Raw genomic sequence first — 22269 nt, 5'->3', positions numbered from 1 at the left:
TCAGCACATTAAAAGGTGCCTCTTTGCCAAGTCAGCAGGGGACAGCAATAGTATCGAAAGCTGCTGGGAGATCCAGAAGGACCAGCAGAGTCACACTTCCTCTGTCAATTGCCAATTCGAGATCATCCATCAGGCCGACCAAGGCAGACTCCACCCCATAGCCCACCCGAAAGCCAGTTTGAAATGGGTCTAGATAATCGGTTTCCTCCAAGACTGCCTGGAGCTGGAGCAAACTCATGTCTCTGGGCAGTTTACACAATAAAATACAGCATAAAAATTAAAACACATAAACACTTGTTTAATTGCTGTTACTAACAGCAACAACATATGTAGGAAAAAAATATGAAAGGTACAAGAAGGAGACCAGGAAGGCGATTAAAGAAGAAGATTGAAAGGCAAGAAAATTCTTGGCTGCTTTGATTTCGGTTTTCTGGCCAGGATTACATAGAAAACATAGAGCTGCCATCTCCTGAGTCAGACCAGGTTCCTCTGAGGTTGCAGGCAGGAGTCTCTCCCAGGCCTATCTTGGAGATGCCAGGGAGGGAACTCAGAACCTTCTGCTCTTCCCAAAGCAGCCCCATCCCCTGAGGAGAGTATATTACAGTGCTCACACATGTAGTCTCCTGTTCATATTAATCAAGGCAGATCCTGCTTAGCAAAGGGGACAATTCATTGTCGCTAACACAAGACCAGCTTTCCTCCTTCCTGCCTGCTTGAAGGTTTTTCTTGCTGTGAACTACAATTCCCAGCATGCCTTGCAGATTCCATCGAAATGGCAAACAGCTGGTTCCTTGTAATCTGTGCAATGTGTGGAGGCTGGAGGCATTTAAGACCCTGGCTGCTCTTTTACATGTGCTTCTCAGTCTTGGGGGTAGCTGCTTCCTGGGCTTGGATTGTGGCCATTCCTCTTTCTTTAGCTTTGTGGAGTTTGGGTGAGTGGAAAGGAAAATATCTGACTTCCGAAGACAATCAAGCAGGGAAAATCCTGACTTGAGAGGGACAATTTAATCAGCAAGGCAGGTAAATGGAAGCAGACATGCTGTATCCCATAGCAGGGTGAGAAGAAGGAGAGTTCCTTACTCTCTAGGGTTGCCAACATTTCATTGCCAGAATGAGGGACACAAGTTGGGGGGGGGGCTGGTTGGAGGGGCTGGGAGGTGTATGCAGTGGTAATCAAGAGCCTGAGTATTGTTGATGTATATGTAATTGAATTATAGCCTATTGAATAAATGAGGGACAAATGGAGTCCCTCTAGGGGCCAACATTTCATCCTTGAAATGAGGGATGTCCTGTGTAATGAGGGACAGCTGGCAATGCTATTATTTTCCCCATTCTAAATCTGAGGAAGGGGAGTTTCTTCTAGGCCCAGACTTTGGGGAAGCAGCACCTTGGTAGCCCAAAGTAGTAGAGGAGGTGATTTGTGACATGTTTATCACTTCCTGCCTTTTCTGTCCCAACATGGAACATAAGTAGTCTGTGCAGGGTACTTAGTGAGCATTTAGGCTAGGAATGATCCAGCAAATATTGTATATTTGGCCTTCAGTGTGTGTGGTAGGGGGGCCTCTTCTGACCAAGTTTGTCACCAAAGTTTCCTGAGTAAGCTTACCAGGAGGCTTTACACACAAGGCTTCTGCCAGGGGTGAAACTATAATAGGGCAAGGGGAGACAGTTGTTCCCCCCCACCCCCGAGGCAAGTCACATGACTGACTCCCCCAGCCATGCACCTGCCTGGGCTTCCTTCAGTTGTATTCATGCTCTGAAACTGATATGAGTGTTAAGACCTGGAGCTACCAGAACAGCATGTCTTTCTCTAGGACCATGAAATGCCTTGCATCACCCACAATTTACAAAACCTTTTAAAAAATAATTTAGGATGATGTTCTATTGTGGCACATAGGTGTGATATAATAAATTTTACTATGCTTTTTGTTACCACTATTCAGCCTCATTTAAGACTTCTTTACGTCATGAGCTGAGCTTCAGTGAGGGAAGGGGGCATATTAAAATCTTGTCTCTGGGCCCACTACAACCTTGCTACGCCCCTGGCTTTTGCCCTGAATCTCCTTCGTAAGAGAATGTCTGCATTCACATAGCAGCCAAACTGACCTTGAAGTCCCTTTGAGGTTTTTGGACCCACTCCACAAACAAACTGGGATTTGTGATGCAACTTATAGCTTTTCTTGATATATGTCTGGGTTTTTAAAATGCTGGTGTTGAGCTACTTTTTCTGAAAAAACGCCAGGGCAAATGGGAGAGGCACTGACATAGAATCATTAGCATGATAAGAAGGTAGGATACTCTCCTTACAAATGCAGATCTATCTCTGCAAGGAGCTCACCTCCCACCCCCCCACCCCGCCCTTGGCTAAAAGGGAAATACTGATGCTTGCCATGTGGACTGGTTTCAAAAGGGGTGGGGCTGCTTCCCTCAAGACCAGGAGTGTACTTGGAAGTGGCTTCGCTCAACGTTTACCCTGAAGCCAAGTGCCAATAACTCCCAGGCATAGGGGAAGAGGATGAGTCCTCTTCTTGATTAGTAAATGGCACCTTCTGAGAGGAAATAATGCTGAACATGAGTTTCTGGGGAAGGGGAGGAAGAGAAGGCAGTTGCCCTCAAGCTTTGCTTTTGAGCTTCCTGGAGGCTTTTTGTTGGCTACTGTGGGAAGCAGGAGTTTAGACTAGCCTTGCTCAGTTCCCACAGGTCCTTCCTCTGGCTGTGGGGCTTCCTCCCCACACCCAAACTAGTTCATAGGAAGCTGCCTTATACCTGCCCTAGTCCATCTAGCTCAGTATGGTTTACACCATTCTCACTAAATGTATGGGGTGCCCCCAGCTGTTTTTGAACGACAGCCCCATAATCTCCATCCACAGTGGCCAATAGCCAGAGATTATGGGAATTGTAGGCTAACATCTGCAGGAGTGCCAAGGTTGAGCAGCCCTGGTCTTCAGACTAGCAGTGGCTTCTCCAAGGTTGCAGGCAGGAGTCTATTTTAGTCCTATCTTGGAAATGCCAGGGAGGGAACTTGGAATCTTCTGCATGCAAACAGGCATATGCTTTTCCCAGAGTGGCCCCATCCCCTAGGAGGACTATCTTACAGTACTCACTCATGAAGTCTCCCATTCAAATGCAAACCAGGGTGTACCCTGCTTAGCAAAGGGGAGCATTTATTATTGCTACCACAACACCACATATATTTATTTGACCAACAAACATGGTTAGCATTGAACTAAGTACTGCTAAGCAAATGAATCCAAAGGCCTGAAACTTAGGGGTCAGGAAGCAAAAGGCATTCAAGCAGCTCCACTCACAGGATTGAACCTACCCCCAAGGAAGAGATCCTCTTTGGCTGAGAAATGTGAAATTGAACTGCAGAGGACCCAAAGTCAAAATGTGAGGTCAGAATTCCAATAGCGCACTTCGTTCCTTTCCTGGCATCTGGTTTTATTTTTAGTATGCTTTGCATAACTTTAGAATATGTCTGATTTCCCTTTTTAAAAATAAAAATAAAAATTCTTCCCATTATATTGGTAGCTGGCTGCTTACTTGGATTCATTCTCTCCCATTCCTCTTTTCTTGACTTTTCTGCAGGCAGAAACTCAGCCCCCGGATCTGGACCGCTTTTGTTGATCTTGGAGCTTTCTATAGTGTACTGTTGTCTTTTTGAGGTGCCCAATGGGAAACCAAAACCAAAAAGGTGCCCCGTCAAACAAGGGTTCAGAAGGAACAGGAGAGGACCCCCATGACCTCCAGGCAGGGAGCGAGGGGGAATCCCAAAAATGGGTACTATGGGAACAGTTTAAAAAAGAAATGCTCGAGGAACAATCTCGCAGACGGGAAACCAAACAGAAGAAATTCCCTCAGGGAGCAGTGTCTGCGCGGGTGTTGGCAGAGGCTGTGTGCGGTGATGACACTCCAGCACTGCCACCCTCCTTCCATCAAGATGCTGAAGCATGCCGGAGGTCTAGGAAGGCATCTGTTGTGAGGCACACAAGGGACCTGGAGAAGCAGACCCTTCTACCAGCAGACACCCGCCTCCTGATCAGGGAACCCGGCCCACAGACCAGCTCCCCTGCAGTGGGTCTGGCTGAGGCTTCCCTGATGAGACAGCTGGAGTGCCAAAGGCAGAAACACCAGGTGAGACTCTTTATTATGATCTTCCTATTGGCCACAGGCAGAGATGGGCAAAATACTTCTAAAAACTATTTTAGATATCAAATACCTGGTAAACCACCAAAAAAAGACCACATGTTGAGATAAGAGCCTCCCCATCTCCAGCAACATTAAAAAAGGCACAGAAGACATATTTGTTCACTCAGACTTTTAATAAGATGTATACTTTTAACACTTCTAAGGTTGGGTTTTAAATGATTTTAATATGAATGATTTTAATATTTAAATGATTTTAATTGTAAACTGCCCAGAGACTCAAGTTTGGGGTGGTATAGAAATATGTTAAATAAAATAAAAATATGAATGAATGATTAAATTAGTATTTCATAATACATCTTAAAATACAAAATACAATGCCTGAAAAAAGGAAAGAATTTTGAGATGTTTGTTACTTAACTGAACTTGTTTCTATATAATTTAAGCAATACATGTTTTTCAAAGATTAAATCACTCATCATGTCTACCAGGGCATGTTCTATAGGACCAGGATAACTGTTCTACAGGACCAACTGTTGTTAGATTTGTATTATATCTTGAAAAATAGCTGTCAGACCAGGGGTGGCGCCACCATTGGGCCAACGGGTCCAAAGAACCCGGGCTGGTGGCCAATCAGTGGCCGCAAGAGTGGCCCCGACACGCCCCCCGCGTCTGATGTCAGACGCGGGGGTGGTAGGTTAGCTCCCCAGTGGGGGCCATGCAGCCCCTTCAGGAGCTAAGACTGCCATAGTATTTGCAACGCAGCGCAGGAGCGGCTCTTCCCTGCAGGGAAGAGCCGCTCCTGGGCTACGCTGTGAACACAGCGCCAACCTTCATCTAACTGCTGAAGGGGCCGCACAGCCCCTTCAGAAGTTAAGCTGCTGCTGAACTCCCGAACGGAGCCTCAAGGCTCCGTTCAGGCGCCAGACCACACACACCCGCGTCTGACATCAGATGCAGGGGCGTGGCTATCCTGTTCGTCCGATGTCAGATGCAGTGGGCGGGGCTATCGGGGCGCCTGCCGCGGCCAAACACAGGCCCCCGGTGGGCTGGCTACACCCCTGTGTCAGGCAATGGGAGACCCATACAATGTAACAATGTGCTTACATTTGTCCTGTAAACGCTGAAGTTTTTCCAACTTTTTAAACACTCAATCGGATCAATAATTCTAAAACAACAGAATACCCTGTTTCTTTGTTCTATGTTTGCTCTTTTTCTCCATTCTTGCCACCCTCCATGGGCATCTGCAAGCTTTTTTTGGAGGGAGGGAGAAATATACACCAAGTATGTCAATTGCCAGTATGGTGTAGTGGTTGGAGTGCTGGACTACGAACGGGGAGACCTGAGTTTAAATCCCTATTTAGCCATGATACTAGCTGGGTGACTCTGGGCCAGTCACTTCTCTCTCAGCCTAGCCTACTTCACAGGGTTCTTGTGAAAAAGAAACTTAAGTAAGTAGTACACCGCTCTGGGCTCCTTGGAGAAAGAGCGGGATATAAATGTTAATCATGATAATAGCAATAAAAAAACAACAGGATGTCTCCAATGTTAACCCTGCTTAGAGCAGACCCACTGAAATAACTGAAAGTTAGTCATGACAAAGGCTGCAATCCTATAGCTGTGACATAGTCAAATGAGCACCAGGTTGTATTTATGGTGAAGCAATCATATGGCGAAATCATATGGGGAGGAGAACAATTAATCTACTCCTCCCTTAAAATAAAGAAGATTCTAACTGTCCCGTAAGCTAATGTGGTAAAGTGATTAGGTTGTTGGGTGAGGATTGGGAGACCCAGATTGAAGCCCTCACTCAGATAGATCACTGGGTGATGTTGGTCACTCTCTATTTCTCAGCCTAGCCTACCTCATAGGAATGTTGTGAGGATAATGGGGGAGCATGGGATAGTGTATATGGAGTCATTTACTCCTTTGAGGCTTGCTCGCCCTCCCTCTGCCACAATGTGACCAACTTTATAGGCTGTTGTAATGGGGGAAATGGCTTTTAGAACATTAGAAGCTTTTAATCCAGTCGAAGCAAATACAGCTGCTTGATTTCCTGTATTGTTCTGTGTGTCCCACAGTGATTCTGAGGCTGTTCTCATGTCCAGCCTAACCCAGGCTAGGGAAGCCCAAGCCTGTGTTAGACTGGCCGTGTGAAGTGCTGGAATCCTCACAGATCCCAATGCTCCCATGTAGCCTGACCCCCTTAATAAACCCGCCTGTTAGCCGAGGTTAAAGGTACAAAGGCACCCTTAACCCACCTGCTGGGCATTGCGTTTCTCCTCGGGCTGCATGAAACATATGACACACACACACACACCATGCACTACACATGGTGCATTGTGGGATACCTGGTGGTCAGAACAACTAGTTCCAGCACCATGTAACATCACACTTCCCCACGCAGTGCTGCTTAACTGGGCATGCAGAAACTTGCTGAAGATCTGGAGCTTGGTCATCTATGGGGAACGTGAATTAAAAGTGGATTCCCCCCCCCTTCTGCATAGTCCCTGCCTGCTTCCAATGATTATGAAAATCGCCTCAATGTGTCCCGCTCCCACAACAGCCAGGTATCCTGGAAAGCCAGCTAGGCACTCTGCATGCCCTCCAGCAATCTGACCACAAAGCTCTCTAAAGGTAAACTTCAGACAGAGAATATGCTGATGCTTGACTTCCCAGAGAGGAAAGAAATGGACATTTGCTACCATTAGTCAGTCACAGCAAACAATAGGGGACATGGCTGGGGAGATATTTGTAAACTACACTGCAAAACAGCTTGCCTAAGCCTTAGGCAAGTTGCAAATTTACACAGAGACTGGACCAGAAGAACTCCAGCATCCTCGGGTCATGTTTCTAGTTGCAGCATTGCAGCTAGAGAGACAGAGAAACTTTAAAGCAAGCAAACTGTGAGGAAAGGAGTTCTGTTGCATCCAAAATCAGGAGGTGGAGTGGGAGCTGCTCCCTCTTGCCCTCCCCATGGACTCTCATGCCACCCCCAGCCTTCATTTCCCATTTTACTCACAGGGACAGTCTCTCTCTCCCCCTTTGATTTTCACATTTGGCTAGCTGACCAGTCAGCAGCAGAGTAAAACTCTTCAAATTTCAGTGGGCAGAGAGGGAGGAACAGAGCACACACACACAGGAGGCTGCTTGGAAACCAATGGACTGCCTGTCTGCAATTTTTAAAAAGCAGCTCCTGAAGTAATAAAGCAAAGCAATGATGGACTAAGATGTATTTTGGTTTCCGCAATGTATTTTAAAAATACAAAATACCTGAGCAAATGTATTTTAGATAAAAATACAAAAGTATTGAAAATAAGTATTTTAAATACTTGTATTTTAGAAACTGCCCATCTCTGGCCACAGGGATAGTTATGGAGCTGTAGTTGATATCTCTGCCCATCTCCAAAGGGGAGCTGCAGGCTGTTTTTAGGCTTTAGGCTTCAGTGTACTGTCTTTAGGCTTCAGTGTACTGAGCAGCCTGGCTGATCTAACAGGAAGTGAACCCCTGTCCTTGGATGACAGATGGGCGACCCTAGGTCCTAACTAAGGATCAACCAGGTTGGTGGGAATTGAGGGATGCTGAAAGGAAGGAAGCAGAGAGTCCCAGGGAAGAGAGGAGGAATGGAGTTTCTCACATGGTGAGTCTGCAGGAAATCTCTGAGGGTCAGAAATTTGCAGGGGCTCGATCTCACCAGGGTTTGGGTGAACTTCAAGGTGGAATGAAATCAAGGTTTTGTGGCTTCAGAAGTTAGTGCAGGAGAAGGTATTTCTAGTAAGACTGTGTTAGAAGTTATTTTACTTTATGTGTGTTGCTTTGCATCCCTAAATATCTGTTTCTTGTAACCTAGTAACTAAGATTAATTATGTGCCATCTACAAAAGATCTGGGTGTTCTGAATTTTCTTGTAACCAAGCTAAGAGTTTTTAAGTGAAACCAAAAAGCTGAAATCAAACCCCAACTGGTTTGTAGCAATGTAATCAAAAGTTTTTCTCTGTTTTTACAAAGCTTCATAGAGTTACTTGTATTTTTAAGCCCGTTAAATAACGGGCGCTAGTAGGGGCGGGGCGGACCCGCTGTCGCCGCCTCTGGCCTTCGTGCGGGCGGGGCGGACCCGCCGCCTCTGGCCTCCCGGCCGGGCGGAAACTTCTCTGCCCTCCCCACCTCTGCCCTCCCCGCGGCTGGCCCGGACCCACCGCAGCCGCCTCTGCCCTCCTCTGCACTTTATTATATAGGATTAACTATCAGTAGAAGAAGGGGGAGACGCCTCTAGTGCAAAAGGGTCTTCAAAAGAGCTGAGCCAGCACTCTCTAGCCCTGTCCACATGCAGCCATACACATTGGGAAGCAACCGTTTCCCAATACAAAGTTTAAAGAGAGACTCCAGACTTGAGTCTAAGCAGTCCGATCTCTACAGGTTTGGAGTGTTTGGTGGCATTAGCTTAAACTACCAGAGTTTTCCTCTTCCTTTCTTTAGCTTCTTAAAACCCCAGTCAGCTGCATAGCTCAGAGAGAGGGGTGACTCAGCAAAAACCTCCCCTGTGGGTTAGCTGGGACTGGTTCATTACACTCAGTTAGGGAAACTGGTATTCATTCCTGAATGGTCCGGAGCGACTGCAAAACACACATCTGGAGCATAGGCAGAGTCTTTTGAGATGAATTGTTACTGCCATATAAAGCATCTGAATCTTAATGTATTGCCAGAAATGTTCTATTATGAGTAGACATATAGGGGTTTGCACGGAACTGTCTGGCCCGATTTGGTTCGAGGCTAGATAGGCCTCGAACGGAACTGGGCTAGTTCAGTCCAGTCCCCATTGACGCCCACCCCCACCCCGGTCATGAACTTTAAAAAAAAATTGAAACCTGCAGCTTGCTGTAGTTGCACAGGGGGGTCCGCATGGATTCCCTCTCCGCCCGCCGGCCTTCCTCCTCACCACCTCACAGAGGGCATTTGTGCATGTGCAGCAGCCAGCAAAATGGCAGCCACTTGCTTTTACAGAGGCCTGGAAGGGCTAAAAAGGCTTTGCTTACCTGGCCACGGCGGTGATGAGAGAGGCTGGCAGAGGGAGAGGGAACCCACGTGGACACACACACACGGCTACAGCAAGCCCCCCAAAGGGGCTACAGGTACTTGTTAAATGTTTTAAATTTTAAAAAAAGATTCGTGGATCCCGTGGTCCGGTTCTGGTCCAACGGCAGGGCCGGATTAACATAGTAGCAAATGTAGCATTTGCTACGGGCCCCGCGTTTTCTAGGGCCCCGCATGCCTGGCTTGAACGTCTGCCCCTTCTTTTGCTCTCTATTTGGTGCTCTCTGCTGACTCTCCTCATTGCCTGCTGCTGCCCATTCTCTCGCCTCGCTCGAGGGCATTTAAGCAAGGTCTTCCTGGCACCATGGTGTTGATTGGGTTATCTATTATGTTAAGAAGCAGCGGGGGGGGGGGGGAGAGCAGTAAGAACAACAATAGGAACAGATAGCTTGCAAAGGGGTCTCAAAGATAACTTATCTGCCAGGGAGTTGGTCTTTATTTGTTTAAACTGTAGAAGTTTTTAAAAACATACCCAGAGAGTAAAAGAAATAAAATCAGTTTAGATTAAAAAACAACTAACTATTAATGCCAGGTGGAAGAAAGGAAGCTAACGAAGATGCTAGTTGAATGTTGCCAGTGTTTTCCGACTGACTGGGAGAGGGTAAAGATAAACAATGAGAATGTGTACCTTTAAGAGGAAAAAGAAAGCCGGAAGTAACTCAGATGCATGGCAAGAGGAGTCTCAAAGTTTAGTGGATCAATTGAGGGGAGCTTATATCACAGTCTTGTTGAGTAAGGTCACTTATATCCTCCTTTAGTATCTAGTGCTGTTGGGAGGGAATTTGTGATCATTGCTTTTCAAGGAACTGCCAAATTTAAGGTGAGCTCCTTTCCTCTCCTCTAGAACTGGAATAACTACTGCTGCTTACATTGGGATGCCCGTTGAAATTGTCCAAAGATAAACAGAGGCTGCAAACCTAAACACACTTACTAGAGAGTAAGGCTCATTGAATTCAGTGGGACTTACTTCTGAGTAAACATGCTTAGGGTTGCATTGAATGATTTGTGCATTTCCTCCTTTTAATATTAAGCATGTTAGTGTAATTTAGATTGAAAGAGGCTGTGCCTCCTGCCAAAAGATTGTCTTTTGGATACTTCTGTTTTCATGGAAGTTGCTAATGCACCTCATCATAATCACATTCATTTGCAATGCATCAACTATTTTAAATATACATCTGCTTTCCTGTCAGGCTTGCACAAGAGGTTAAACATATATTCTTAATATTGTCAAATGGCCCTTTTAATGTGATGGCTGCTGGGATCCCATATGTTCTGCACACATTGGAATCAAACATCCACTGTTGTGTGCCAAAATTGCTAATAGGTTCAGATTTCTCAAAGTACAGAATTCCTGAGAACCTTTTAATTTAAACATTCAGAGTTTTGTTCCCCACCCCATTTCTCTTTGTGAAAATAACTCCAAAGGAGAACCCATGGTCAGGAGTCACAAAAGTGTGTGTGTGTGTGTGTTGCAAAGTTTGTTGACTGGCTGGCTCAGCTGGGTGGAGGCATGGGGTGGTTGGTGGGGGGACACTAGGCAAATGAAAAAATTGAATTACTTTACTATGCAAGTAAATAATTTATGTTTTAATATTTATGTGCATTTTTTTTAAATTTGGGGCCCCTTCATAACATATGCTACAGGCCCCACACTAGCTTAATCCGGCCCTGTCCAACGGAACTGGGGGTGGTGGTTCAGTTTGATCATGAACCCCCAGACCGAACCGTGGCCGGCCAGACCGGTTCTGCACATCCCTATAGACATATCTCTGTTGCTCACATCATTAGCTAGTAGGACAGCTTCAACTAATAGGAAAGGATCTTCTAGCATCTTTCTCATTCTTATCCTGAATCCCCACAGAACAAGGAGAATGAAGGAGATGTTACGTGGCACTCTAGCAAATCCTGAATGACAGCACCATCCTGAGCTTCTCCCAAACTCATGGTGAAGGATTTCTTATGCCTCCTTATTACTAGCTTGCCTTGCATCCCTTCTCTTTGGGACCATCAACTCAGAAGATGCTAAGGAGTGTAGAATTTTCTAGAATCTGTGGTCCCATCGACTATGGAAGATGCTAGAATCAATAATGATTTGAATTGTCTATGGTCCATATTTATTCCATTTTTAAAGTCCAGCCAGCATGGTGAATGTTGTGGGAGATCATGTTTCTTACTCTGGATCTGAGAACAGTCTTCCCTCTGAGGGATTCCCCAATGTGGTTAATGACAACTCCCACAACCCCCAAGCAAAAGCCACTGTAGCTGGGGATTCTGGGAGTTGTAGTCAACATCTGGGGATCCCACTTAGAGGAAACAGTGTCTGGGACTACAACATATTTAGCTTTCCTGTTGTGAGATAGAAGGGCTCAGATGCCTCATATGGTACTACAGAAGCAGGACAAAGTGGAGCATCATTGCTACTGCCAGGCAGTCCATCTTCCCCATCCCAACTGAACTTCAAAGACCAAGGAAAACTATAGATGCACGAAGGGAAACTTGTAAGCCGGCACACTTTGTAACATTGAACAACACGACTGGTCACATGACATGCCTGTTAAGTCATCAGATGTAGGCTCCAATTTTCCAGCTTTCTGCAGCTTGAGCCAAAACGAGATCGTCTTATCTCTGGTCTTAAGCTGACAAGGGTTTTTTTTTCCCCCACTTTAAATTTTTATTGATTTTAACAATATCTTAACATTCACATCACATTACACAAATGTTGACTTCCCGCTCACACCTCCTCGCGAATCCCCAACTATAGAATTAACCCTTGCTATAACAATAATTCAGAACATATATCTTAAACCTTACAAACTCGATTTTAATCCACTCAACCTGCTAATATTACTAAATTTCAAACCCTGCTGAAAAATCAATATTAGGAAAATAGTTCTTTAAGTATACTAAAAATGGTTTCCAGTCTTCTTTAAAGCATTCCAAATTTTGGTCTCTTATCAGTACTGTAAGTTTTGCCATCTCCGCATATTCCAAAATTTTTATCAGCCAATCTTCTTTTGAGGGGAGTTCATTGCTCTTCCATTTCTGCGCATATATTATTCTGGCCGCAGTGGTAGCGTACATTAGGGGTGTGCACGGAACCGCGGAGCTGCGGTCTGGCACTGGGGTGGGGGGTTCCATTAAGGGCGGGTGGGGGCTTTACTTACCCCTCCCGCGCTTTCCACACACTGCCGCCGTAATTATTGAAGAAATTGCTCCTCCGATGGCTGTTCCTATTTTTAAAAATGGCTGCCCCCTTGAAGCCCTGGCCCCCTGCTGCTGCCTTGAAGCCCCCTCCCACCCCCTTAAATCTCGCCCCGGGCCCTTAAATCATGCCCCGATAACATTAAGAGGCGGGCGGCGGGGAGATGTCCTCCCGCCCCCTTCCCTGCTAGGCTGCAAAAGACTTTAGGAAGGCTTCTGCGCAGAAGCCTTCCTAAAGTCTTTTGCAGCCTAGCAGGGAAGGGGGCGGGAGGACATCTCCCCGCCGCCCGCCTCTTAATGTTATCGGGGCATGATTTAAGGGCCCGGGGCGAGATTTAAGGGGGTGGGAGGGCGCTTCAAGGCAGCAGCAGGGGGCCAGGGCTTCAAGGGGGCAGCCATTTTTTAAAATAGGAACAGCCATCGGAGGAGCAATTTCTTCAATAATTACGGCGGCAGTGTGTGGAAAGCGCGGGAGGGGTAAGTAAAGCCCCCCCCCCGCCCTTAATGGAAGCCCCCAAACTCCCCACCCGAACCAAAACCACCCAGTGACCGGACCGGTCTGGAGGCCTTTAGAATGGCCTCCGAACCGGTCTGTGCACATTCCTAGCGTACATAAAGAATGTTAAATTTGTTGTAGAAAACACTCCTTGTGTTATTCCCAGCAGAAAGGATTCTGGCTTCTTGGGAAATGTCATTTTAAAAATTTTCTTTAACTCATTATATATCATGTCCCAAAAGGCCTTAGCCTTCCTACAAGACCACCACATATGAAAAAAAGTTCCTTCAGAGTGTCCACATTTCCAACATTTGTTTGGGACATTTTTATACATTAATACCAGTTTTTTAGGTGTCAAATACCACCGATACATCATTTTATAATAATTTTCTTTTAAAACATAACATGCAGTGAACTTTAAATCAGTTTTCCATAATTTTTCCCAGGCTGCCATTTCTATATTATGCCCCACATCTTGAGCCCATTTCACCATAGTCATTTTAACTACTTCATCTCTTGTCTCCTCCAAAAGCGAGAGCTTATACAAACTGACAAGGTTTTTAAAACCAGGAGCCCCTGGTGGCGCAGTGGTAAAACTGCTCCACCAGGAGCCCCTGGTGGTGCAGTAGTAAAACTGCCGCCCTGTAACCAGAAGGTTACAAGTTCGATCCTGACCAGGGGCTCAAGGTTGACTCAGCCTTCCATCCTTCCGAGGTTGGTAAAATGAGTACCCAGAATGTTGGGGGGCAATATGCTAAATCATTGTAAACCGCTTAGAAAGCTTCCAGCTATAGAGTGGTATATAAATGTAAGTGCTATTGCTATTGCTAAAAATCATGATATACATAGTAATGGGGCTGCCAAAACAAGATGCTGAACAGGACCGGGCACTTCCCTTAAGCCCTCATCTTGATAGCTCTGCAACCCTAATCTGAAAGGGATCCTCTTGATAGAATCTAACAAGCTAGAAAACCTAGGTGGACTGGAGTCCTCCACAGAAACCCTGTGGGTGACAATACAAGGCCTGAAAGGGAACATGCTACTGGGGACATGCTATCTCCCTACGGATCAAAACGCTGACAGTGACTGTGAGTTGCAGCAGGAAATCAGGGAGGCGTCAAGGGGAGGCAGGGCTGTAATAATGGGTGACTTCAATTATCCACACATAGACTGGGTCAATTCCCAGTCAGGTCATGACAAAGAGGTCAGATTTCTAGATATGCTGAATGACTGTGCCCTAGAACAGTTGGTCTTGGAACCAACCAGAGAGAAGGCGACCTTGGACTTAATCCTGAGTGGCGCCCATGACCTGGTGCATGATGTCAGTGTCATGGACCCTTTAGGGAACAGTGACCACAGTGCCATCAAATTCAGCATACATGCGGGGAGAGAATCACCAAGGAAATCTAACACAAACAAAAAAAGATGACTGCAGGGAGACATGATAGAGGTCTATAAAATCATGCATGATGTGGAAAAAGTGGATATAGAGAAATTCTTCTCCCTCTCACATCACTAGAACCAGGGGTCATTCCATGAAACTGATTGACAGGAAATCTAGGACCAACAAATGCAAGTTCATTTTCACACAACGCATAATCAACTTGTAGAATACTCTGCCATGAGATGTGGTGACAGCCAACAACCTGGATGGCTTGAAGAGGGGTTTGGATTACTTCATGGAAGAGAGGTCTATCAATGGCTACAAGTCGGAGGGCTATCTAGCAGGGCTGTTCTTATGTTTGTATGTTCTCTCCTTTATTGCAGGTGGCATTGGAAGAAGCTCTCCCGGGTTCCCCTGCAGTGGAGGAAGCTGCAGAATCTGTTCTTAGTTTTGGAGGTTGCAGGATTGCCAGGGAAAGCACAGTGCTGGCAGGAACCGACACAGGTAAGCAACAGAATGCCTGTGATAAATCCAGGAAAACCTTTGGCAAGACTGCAGCAACACTCTGAGCATTCAGACTGATAGAACACACTTTCTTTGTAGAAAGTAAGTTGTACTCATGACTCGTCCTCTGTCAAAGAATCCACACTGATGAAAGCCTCAAATGTAGCTGGTGGGTCCTTCAAGTTCTGCTATAGCTGGGATAGGCTGATTGTCGGGGAGTGGTGTATCTAGGGAAGATAGTGCCTATGGCAAGCACTGAAATTGCGCCCCCCCGCCTCCGTCCAAATATCGACACCCATCTTTCAGATAACTTTACCATAATATCAGCTCAAAAATACAAGTCAAGCTTGTTAATTAACAAATCATGTTCACCATGCCTGGTGAAAAACCAAGCACACATTTAAAATAATGTCCAGTTTGGCCCTAAGAAACAGCTGTAATAGGATTCATACCCACTTGTCTGTCTACACCATACTTACTTTGGCTCTCAGTCAGAAAGTCCTTCCTAGCACTGTTGCTACAGATCATGAAGTAAACAGAAATATCAGGAGTGGAGTTTGGAAACCTCTATGAAAAGCCTGTGCCCTTCCACTGAACTACGGGTCTCCAACTTGTGAGATACTTGATTTGGTGAGATACTTAGTGGTATATTAGTTCTAATGTACCATTAAGTATCTCTAGACTCACCAAATCAAGCATCTCCCAAAACTATGGGTAACAGTTCAAATCCCTCTTCACTCAATAATGCAAGTAAATAGGCTCACTACATTTCACAGGAATTTGTGGGCATCGATTGACTTCAAAGCCACCTAACGGTGCAGCAGGGAAGCAACCTGCCTAGAGAACTGGAGGCTGTTGGTTTGAATCCCTGCTTTTGGCACCTGCTGCAACCTGGAATGGATGCATGGCAGGGAAGGGAAGCAAAACCAGCACCCATCAGAGCAGTTAGGAAGCCATTCAAAGTTCTAAAGGACATTCGAAGGAAGAAGGTGACAAGGCAGACAGGGGTGGCGGAGGGGGAGGAGGGAATCAATCATTTCACTGACATTCTCATGCTCCCGGAGTGCAACTTAATCTCCAACAACAACAGCGCTCTGTCTCCTGTCCTCGCCTTTGCTCAAGTCATCTGCTTTCCCAGAATCCCACTTGCCTCCTGCTGCCCAGCACAGTTTGATTGAGCACAGAAACTGAGGCACATCTCCTGGTGCCCTGCTGAACCCCCACCTCCGATCTCAGCACACTGGCTCCAAAGGTGAGGCAAAAACGAGGGGTGGAGGGTGTCATGCATGCATCATGCCCCCTGTCCCCCCCCAAAACAAAGCCTGACCATAAGGATGCGTGCAAGGAGCAGATTGTGCGATCCTTGCCACATCATGTGATTGTCTCTCCCACCCCCACTCCCATTCAACAACAAATCCCCTCCCTCCCCAGCTCCTCCCTGAAGGCACGTTTGAGGCAATCTGTGTTGGACTTTGGTTTGCGCCCGCTGAAGTGACTGTGATAAACAAACAATTCTCTCTCTTTCTTCCTCCTCTTTCTTCTTTACCAGCAACTTTAACTGTCTGCGTTAAACTGTGTTTAAGAGTAGTTTTACACTTACTTTGGAGTCAGACTCACTGGGGGAGGGAGTGTATATGTCTGTCTGTTAATCAGTGAGAATGGGAACCAACTCAATGACTTTGGGACACACCCCAAAATCTTAAAAACACACACACACATCCAGCAGGCAAGCCAAAGCGGGAGGGGGGCGAGAGAGACGCCTGTCAGTCACGGAGCTCCCTCCGGCTCCCAGGACTCAGAGCTACGCCTGCCCGCCCTCCCCTCGCCTCCGCTCTGTCCCGCTCAGAAAGAGGATGTCATCTCCGCTCCAGCCCAACAACAGAAGGCTGAGCGGAGGAGGAGGAGCAGGGCACATGAAGTGCTCAAGCCCCAGGCAACCCACTGCCAGCCCCCCACCATGCATGCCCCAGCCCAGCAGGCACCCACACTTCCCCCAGTAGTGCGGTGGGGACTTGCAGGCTGCACAGTCCCCCCCGCTTGCCATCCCACCTCTCCCTCCCTGGCACAGCTTTGCCTGTTGATGTTGCTGCTCCCCTCGTCCCTCCTTCAGCTAGCCAGTTCATGAACAGCCGTGGTGGCGGCAGCAGCAGCATACCCAACACGAGGGCAGCATGCTGTGCTACTCGTTGCTGTCCAGCCACGCGGGTGCATGCTCTCCTCTCTGATCACCAGGAGCTAATAGGAGAGCGCCTGCCTCGGCTGGACAGATCTCGTGACTCCAAGAGGAGGAAGGGGGCGCTGCCACTGGCCTGGACTCGATTTTTTTAAAAAAATTATAAAATGTTGTGGTGGGGCATGGCAGGCACTTTGCACACACCCCTTCAGCTGCACCCAGGGCATGTGCCCTGCCTGCCCCCCTCTGGTTACGTGTCTGTTCACGGGGATGAGTATCACTTTGAGGCGTCTGTTCTGATAGGGCTGGGGGGAAGTTCTGTGTCATTTCAAACCACAGTCTGGGACTCAGGAGATCTAATGGAAGATTAACTGAGCCGGGATATGCTTACTGTGGTTGGCGATTAGTCAAGTCTTGATGACTTCTTGAACTGGATCTGGAAACTCAAGACCATTAATCTGAAATGCGAATCCAAGAAGGGAAAGGAGAGATGGTTGGAATCCACAACTTGCTCTCAAGGGGATCTGCCTAGGAAAATATTTTTGAAAATCTCTGGGGATCTTTGACCAGGAAATGCTACTGAATGTAGATGCCTGTCGTCATAAGAGGGTCTTATTGGGGGTGGGGGGAGTGGTTGTTTCGCCTTGGATTCTGATCCCATCTCTCTCTCTCTCCTGGAAGGTGACCTGCAGCAGAGTGAGAATTGGGGGGATCCAAGTGGGAGATCCTCAGAACAAACTGAACAAGAAGAACAGAAAGAGAACCTCTGGAATCAAGAAGGTCCAGAGAGGCAGGCGGAAAAGCACAAAGAGGAGAAGAGGGCTGAGAAAACCACAGAAGAAAACTGTGACAAAAGCTTTAGGAAGAGAGCACACCTCATTGTGCATGAAAGAATTCACAAAGGAGACAGGCCATATAAATGCCCACACTGTGAAAAAACCTTCACTCAAAAAATTCAACTTACTAAGCATGAAACAACCCACACAGTTGAGGAATCATATGAACTAGCCAACTTGCCACTCTCTCTTGTCCCCTCTCCTCCCCTCACTCGCCACTCTCTTTTGCCCTCCCTCCCCCTCCCAGCCCTCTCTCTCTCCCTCCTGCCCCAGTCTCTCCTGCCCTCTCCCCTGCTCCTCTCTCCTGCCTTTCCCCTCTCCCCTCCCCCCACTCTTGTACCCTCCCCTCCCCCACTCTCTCTTGCCCTCCCCTTCCCCCATCGCCCCTCCTTATTGCCCTCCCCCTCCCCCCTCCTTCTTGTCCGCCCCCGCCCCCGCCCAACTCTCTCTTGCCGTCCCCCCTGCCCCACTCTCTCTTCCCCCTCCTCCCTCCCCCTGCATTTCATTTTGCGGTACACACCAGGCAGCGTCCGCCGCCACCGCTCCTCCACCCGGGCGGCGAGCAGGGAAGTCCCGCCACCCAGATCCCTCCCACCCCAGCCTCCTGCGGGCGTCTGGCCTCAGCGGCCGTTTCCGCCACCTGGCCATGAACTGTCTCCGCGGCTGGGCCCAGCGCCTCAGCGGCCTGGCCCGCCACGGGGCCGAGTGCTGCCTTTGCGGCCGGGCCTGCCAGGCCCATTGCCACCGCTTGCTAGCCACTGCCACTGGTCTCCTCTCCCCCTCCCCCACCCTCTTGCCCATACTGCCGGTCCAAGTCCCGCTGCTGCGGCCGGGCCCGCCGCCGCCTCACCTGGGCCCGCTGCCTCTCCTCCGTGGCCAGGCCAGGCCTGCAGCCACCATCACCGCCCGCAGCCTGGCCCACCGCTGGTCAAATTCTCCTGGATGTGCTGCACCAGATGCTCACACTGTGGAGAAATTTTCGCTAATAAATGAGATCTTCTTTTACATCAGAGGACTCACAAAGAGAAGAAACCATAGACCTGCTTGGAAGATGGGGTGAGTTTCCATCACACATCAACTCCTTGTGCATGCCAAAGAAGCCACAGAAAGAGACATTGTTCAAATGCTCACATTGGGCTTTTAAAGTACTGGGTTTAATGCAGCCAATTCTTTGATTAAAAATGGGGAGAAATTTGATGAATGAAGATTTTCCTATTGATTTCACATCTAGCAGCTGTCCTCTTTTGAGAGATCTGGGCTTCCTCCAAGTGGAGAAGACTGATTCACCCTCGGGTGGTAGTGAAGACGTTTCCAGTAACTAGCCAATTCTCCATCTAATCATAAACCAGATTCTACACCGGGTTAACTGCAATGTGAACTTATGACTGAGGAGGAAGAGAATTGTTGGCAAAATCCCTCTCTCTCTCTTTCTCCAGCATTTAGTGGAACAAGCAGCAGCTGCTTTTTAGATGTTTTTAATGTCCATATGGGAACCTATTTGTTCTGCTTACAAATAAAGTCGAATGTATTTTTCTCGGTTTGTTCTCCATTTATCTTTAGAGCCCTAAACAGCTTAGGACCAGGTTACCTAGGAGAGCACCTTCTTCTGCACAATCCCCACCACACACTGAGATCACTGAGAGAGGTCCCTCTCTGTATGCCACTGGCTTGTCTGTTGGTCACTCTAGAGTGGGCCTTCTCTGTAGTCGCTCCTGTGCTGTGGAAGGTGCTCCCTCTCTTCATTTGTGGTTCAACATCTTTGCCAGCCTTCAAAAGAGCGCTTAAGACACATTTTGTTTAAGCCAGGATTTTAGTAATCTCAGTGTTTTAAACGTTTACATTGCCATTTTTAACAGTATGTTTTAATTTATTTTTCTTTTATTGTATTAAATGATGCCTTTGCCGTTGTCACTGAAGTGATTGTCCGCCTCCAGCACAGATCCTTCCTCTCTCTTCTAGAGGTTCCTTCTATGGAGATCAAGATAGTTAAATTTCATAAGTCAGTTTCCTGGAATCACTAATTATTAAGTAATTAATAATTACTTATAACTCCACTTAAATTTGGTCCTGCCTATACTGTTGGTCCCAAGACTGCTGCTCTCTTGAGTTTGGGATGCATGTTACTCTGAGATGAAATTTTCTGCGAAAAGTGGCAGAAGACCCTGAGTTGTCATTTTTATGCAGCTGCGTAGGAGAACCTGAAATCCAAAATCATTTTTAAAGGAGTTTATAATGCTTTTATTAGAACAATAGAAACAGAAGAAGTTACATCTCTGAGATCCTATATGATTACAAACATGCTCTTACCCACAGGGGTGTAACGATAGGGGGGGCAGGGGGGGCACGTGCCCCAGGCGCCACTTGGGAGGGGGCGCCAAAAAGTGCCCCCGCCAATTCCCTGCCTTTGGCAAAAAAAATTTTTTTTGTGATTTTTTTTTTTTTGTCATTACGGAGATCTCCGGCGGGCGGGAGCTCCCATTGGCTGCCGGAGAACACATGCTCACCATGCTGGTTGTCTCAGTTCCTCCCTCCCTGCTTGCTGCACGCACGAGGAGTGGAGCGGAGTAGCTTGGTTTAGTTGAGAGAGCAGCTGCTGCTGGGGACGTTCTCTGACTCTGCCTGCCTGCCGTTTGCCCACCACACTGCCCTCTGGCTGCCTTTTATTCTTCTGTTGTGCATTAACAAAGTAAGTTTCATTGCTCAAATCTCTCTCTCCCCCGTGTGTGTTGTGTGTGAGAGAATGCCCCTACTCCCTTGCATAACGTCCTCCTTTTAGCTCTTCTGTGCTTTGCATAGCAGGCTTCACCCCACCCCCACCCCTAAACCGAAGGTAGCTGCCTGCAAGTGGAGCCAGTGGCGCTCTCCTGGCTTGCAATGTGTGAGTTTTTGGCTTGCAATGCGTTTCTGGCTTGCATTGTGTTTCTGGCTTGCAGTTTCTGGCTTACATTGTGTGAGTCCCAGTGGGATTGCAAAAGGAAACTCACGCAATGCAAGCCAGGAGAGCGACTTGTGGCTCCACTTGCATTGCCCGAGTTTCCTTTTGCAATCCCACCTCTGCAAAAGAAAACTCATGCAATGCAAGTGGAGCCACAAGTCGCTCTCCTGGCTTGCATGCATGAGTTTTCTTTTACAGAGGTGGGATTGCAAAAGGAAACTAGTAGACTAGTACACAAGATCTTTGCAGCTCTGCTAATAATTACAACTTCTGGATCATCCCTTAGCATGGGGCAGCAAATTTAATTTGGAACTCATTAATATAATTTTTGAATAATGTTCAGTCTGTCTGGATTAATACTAGGTTTATTCTTTATAGCAGATTTTTATTAGCAACATACAGTCTACAACATTTTCAGCCTTGTTCATTTGGAGCATATTGTAGATGTTCTGTCTCCAAAACATAAGTACAGCATCTATATTTTTGAGTGGGGGGGGAATCCCATTTAATACAGTGTGAACAAATTGGTCCAAAAAGTAGCAATGGGAAGTTTTTCTTTCTGCCCCTGTAGCTTTAATAAGATAGAGTGCACAAATATCACTTGATTAACAGCTGCGATATTAATTTCCCTTTTTGGTTGCTTGACTCACAGCGAGAATCATGTCAAGGCAGTGGAGAACCAATTAAATTGATTTTAATCTTTGTTAGGGAAGATAACATGCCTTTTTCTCTCCTTGTTTAAATAAGTTTCATTAGGTATTATTTCTGGCTTTAAAGAAATTGGTATCTTAATGTAATGGAATCCTTCTAATTACATACTTAATAGTTTTTAAAAAGTTAATCACGGTTTTTCATTCAATGTGTATTTTGTTTTACATATAAAACTTATATTTTCCTTTGAGAGAGTTTTTAAAAATAAGAGGAAATTGGGAAGGCTTTTTTAAAACAAAGAAAAATCTCACCCCTACTTATTCATGATCTTTTTGATTTGCCTGTGTTTTTATTTCAAGCAAGTCAGATGTAATTGCAAATAACATGCAGAAGATTCCAGGTTCAATCCCTACCTCCAGGTAGGGCTGGGAGAAACTCCTGCCTGAAACCTTGGAGAACTGCTGCCAGTCAGTGTGGGCAATAGTGAGCTAGGTGGACCAATATCTGACTCTGTAGACAGCTTCCTACGTAATCAAACCATAACTTGCCCTTACATTCAATCCAATTGGATGCATTCACATTCACAGCTTACATCCAATAAACTGCTGAGTAAGCCCTCCAAACTAGGATCACACAGTGTGGTTTGCAATTCTGGTATATGAAGGGCCCAAACCTCAGTTTTGCTGTTCAGGTACATAGGCAAACGGTGATTTAATTAAACCAGGAGGTTATTTATTAAGACTGTGTATGAGAGGGAAGCAGAAAGAGGAGGAGATCATGGCTCAAATAATGGTGGCTGAATGTGGCTATTGAGTTTCCCAGGAATACAACCAACGTAAAGTGTGCTACAAA

The 22269-nt window shown here is 46.7% G+C and overlaps 1 protein-coding gene across 2 annotated transcripts; it reads left to right on the top strand.

Moving 5' to 3' along the window:
- Nucleotides 1-792: 792 nt before the first annotated feature.
- On the top strand, nt 793-19364 carry LOC128344823 (zinc finger protein 628-like). 2 transcript variants are annotated; one of them, XM_053295751.1, is made up of 4 exons: nt 793-932; nt 3589-4134; nt 14702-14822; nt 17677-19364. In XM_053295751.1, exons 2-4 carry the CDS (start codon nt 3673-3675, stop codon nt 18822-18824), a joined length of 1731 nt encoding a protein of 576 aa, XP_053151726.1. In that variant the 5' UTR covers nt 793-932; nt 3589-3672; the 3' UTR covers nt 18825-19364. The 2 variants fall into 2 exon arrangements, with proteins under 2 accessions (XP_053151726.1, XP_053151725.1); XM_053295750.1 differs by having other exon boundaries at nt 833-1020.
- The last annotated feature ends 2905 nt before the right edge of the window (nt 19365-22269 follow it).

This window comes from Hemicordylus capensis, chromosome 2 (genome assembly GCF_027244095.1).
Source record: "Hemicordylus capensis ecotype Gifberg chromosome 2, rHemCap1.1.pri, whole genome shotgun sequence".
Classification (NCBI taxonomy): Eukaryota; Metazoa; Chordata; class Lepidosauria; order Squamata; family Cordylidae; genus Hemicordylus; species Hemicordylus capensis.
Note: the sequence above shows the minus strand (reverse complement) of the source record. Positions and strands in the feature narration are given on the sequence as shown.

Coding starts and splice junctions, on each gene's coding strand:
- LOC128344823 (XM_053295751.1), top strand. CDS start 3,673: ATGGGAAACCAAAACCAAAAAGGTGCCCCGTCAAACAAGGGTTCAGAA. Junction 4,135..14,701: donor GCCAAAGGCAGAAACACCAG/GTGAGACTCTTT, acceptor CCTTTATTGCAG/GTGGCATTGGAAGAAGCTCT. Junction 14,823..17,676: donor GCTGGCAGGAACCGACACAG/GTAAGCAACAGA, acceptor CTCTCCTGGAAG/GTGACCTGCAGCAGAGTGAG.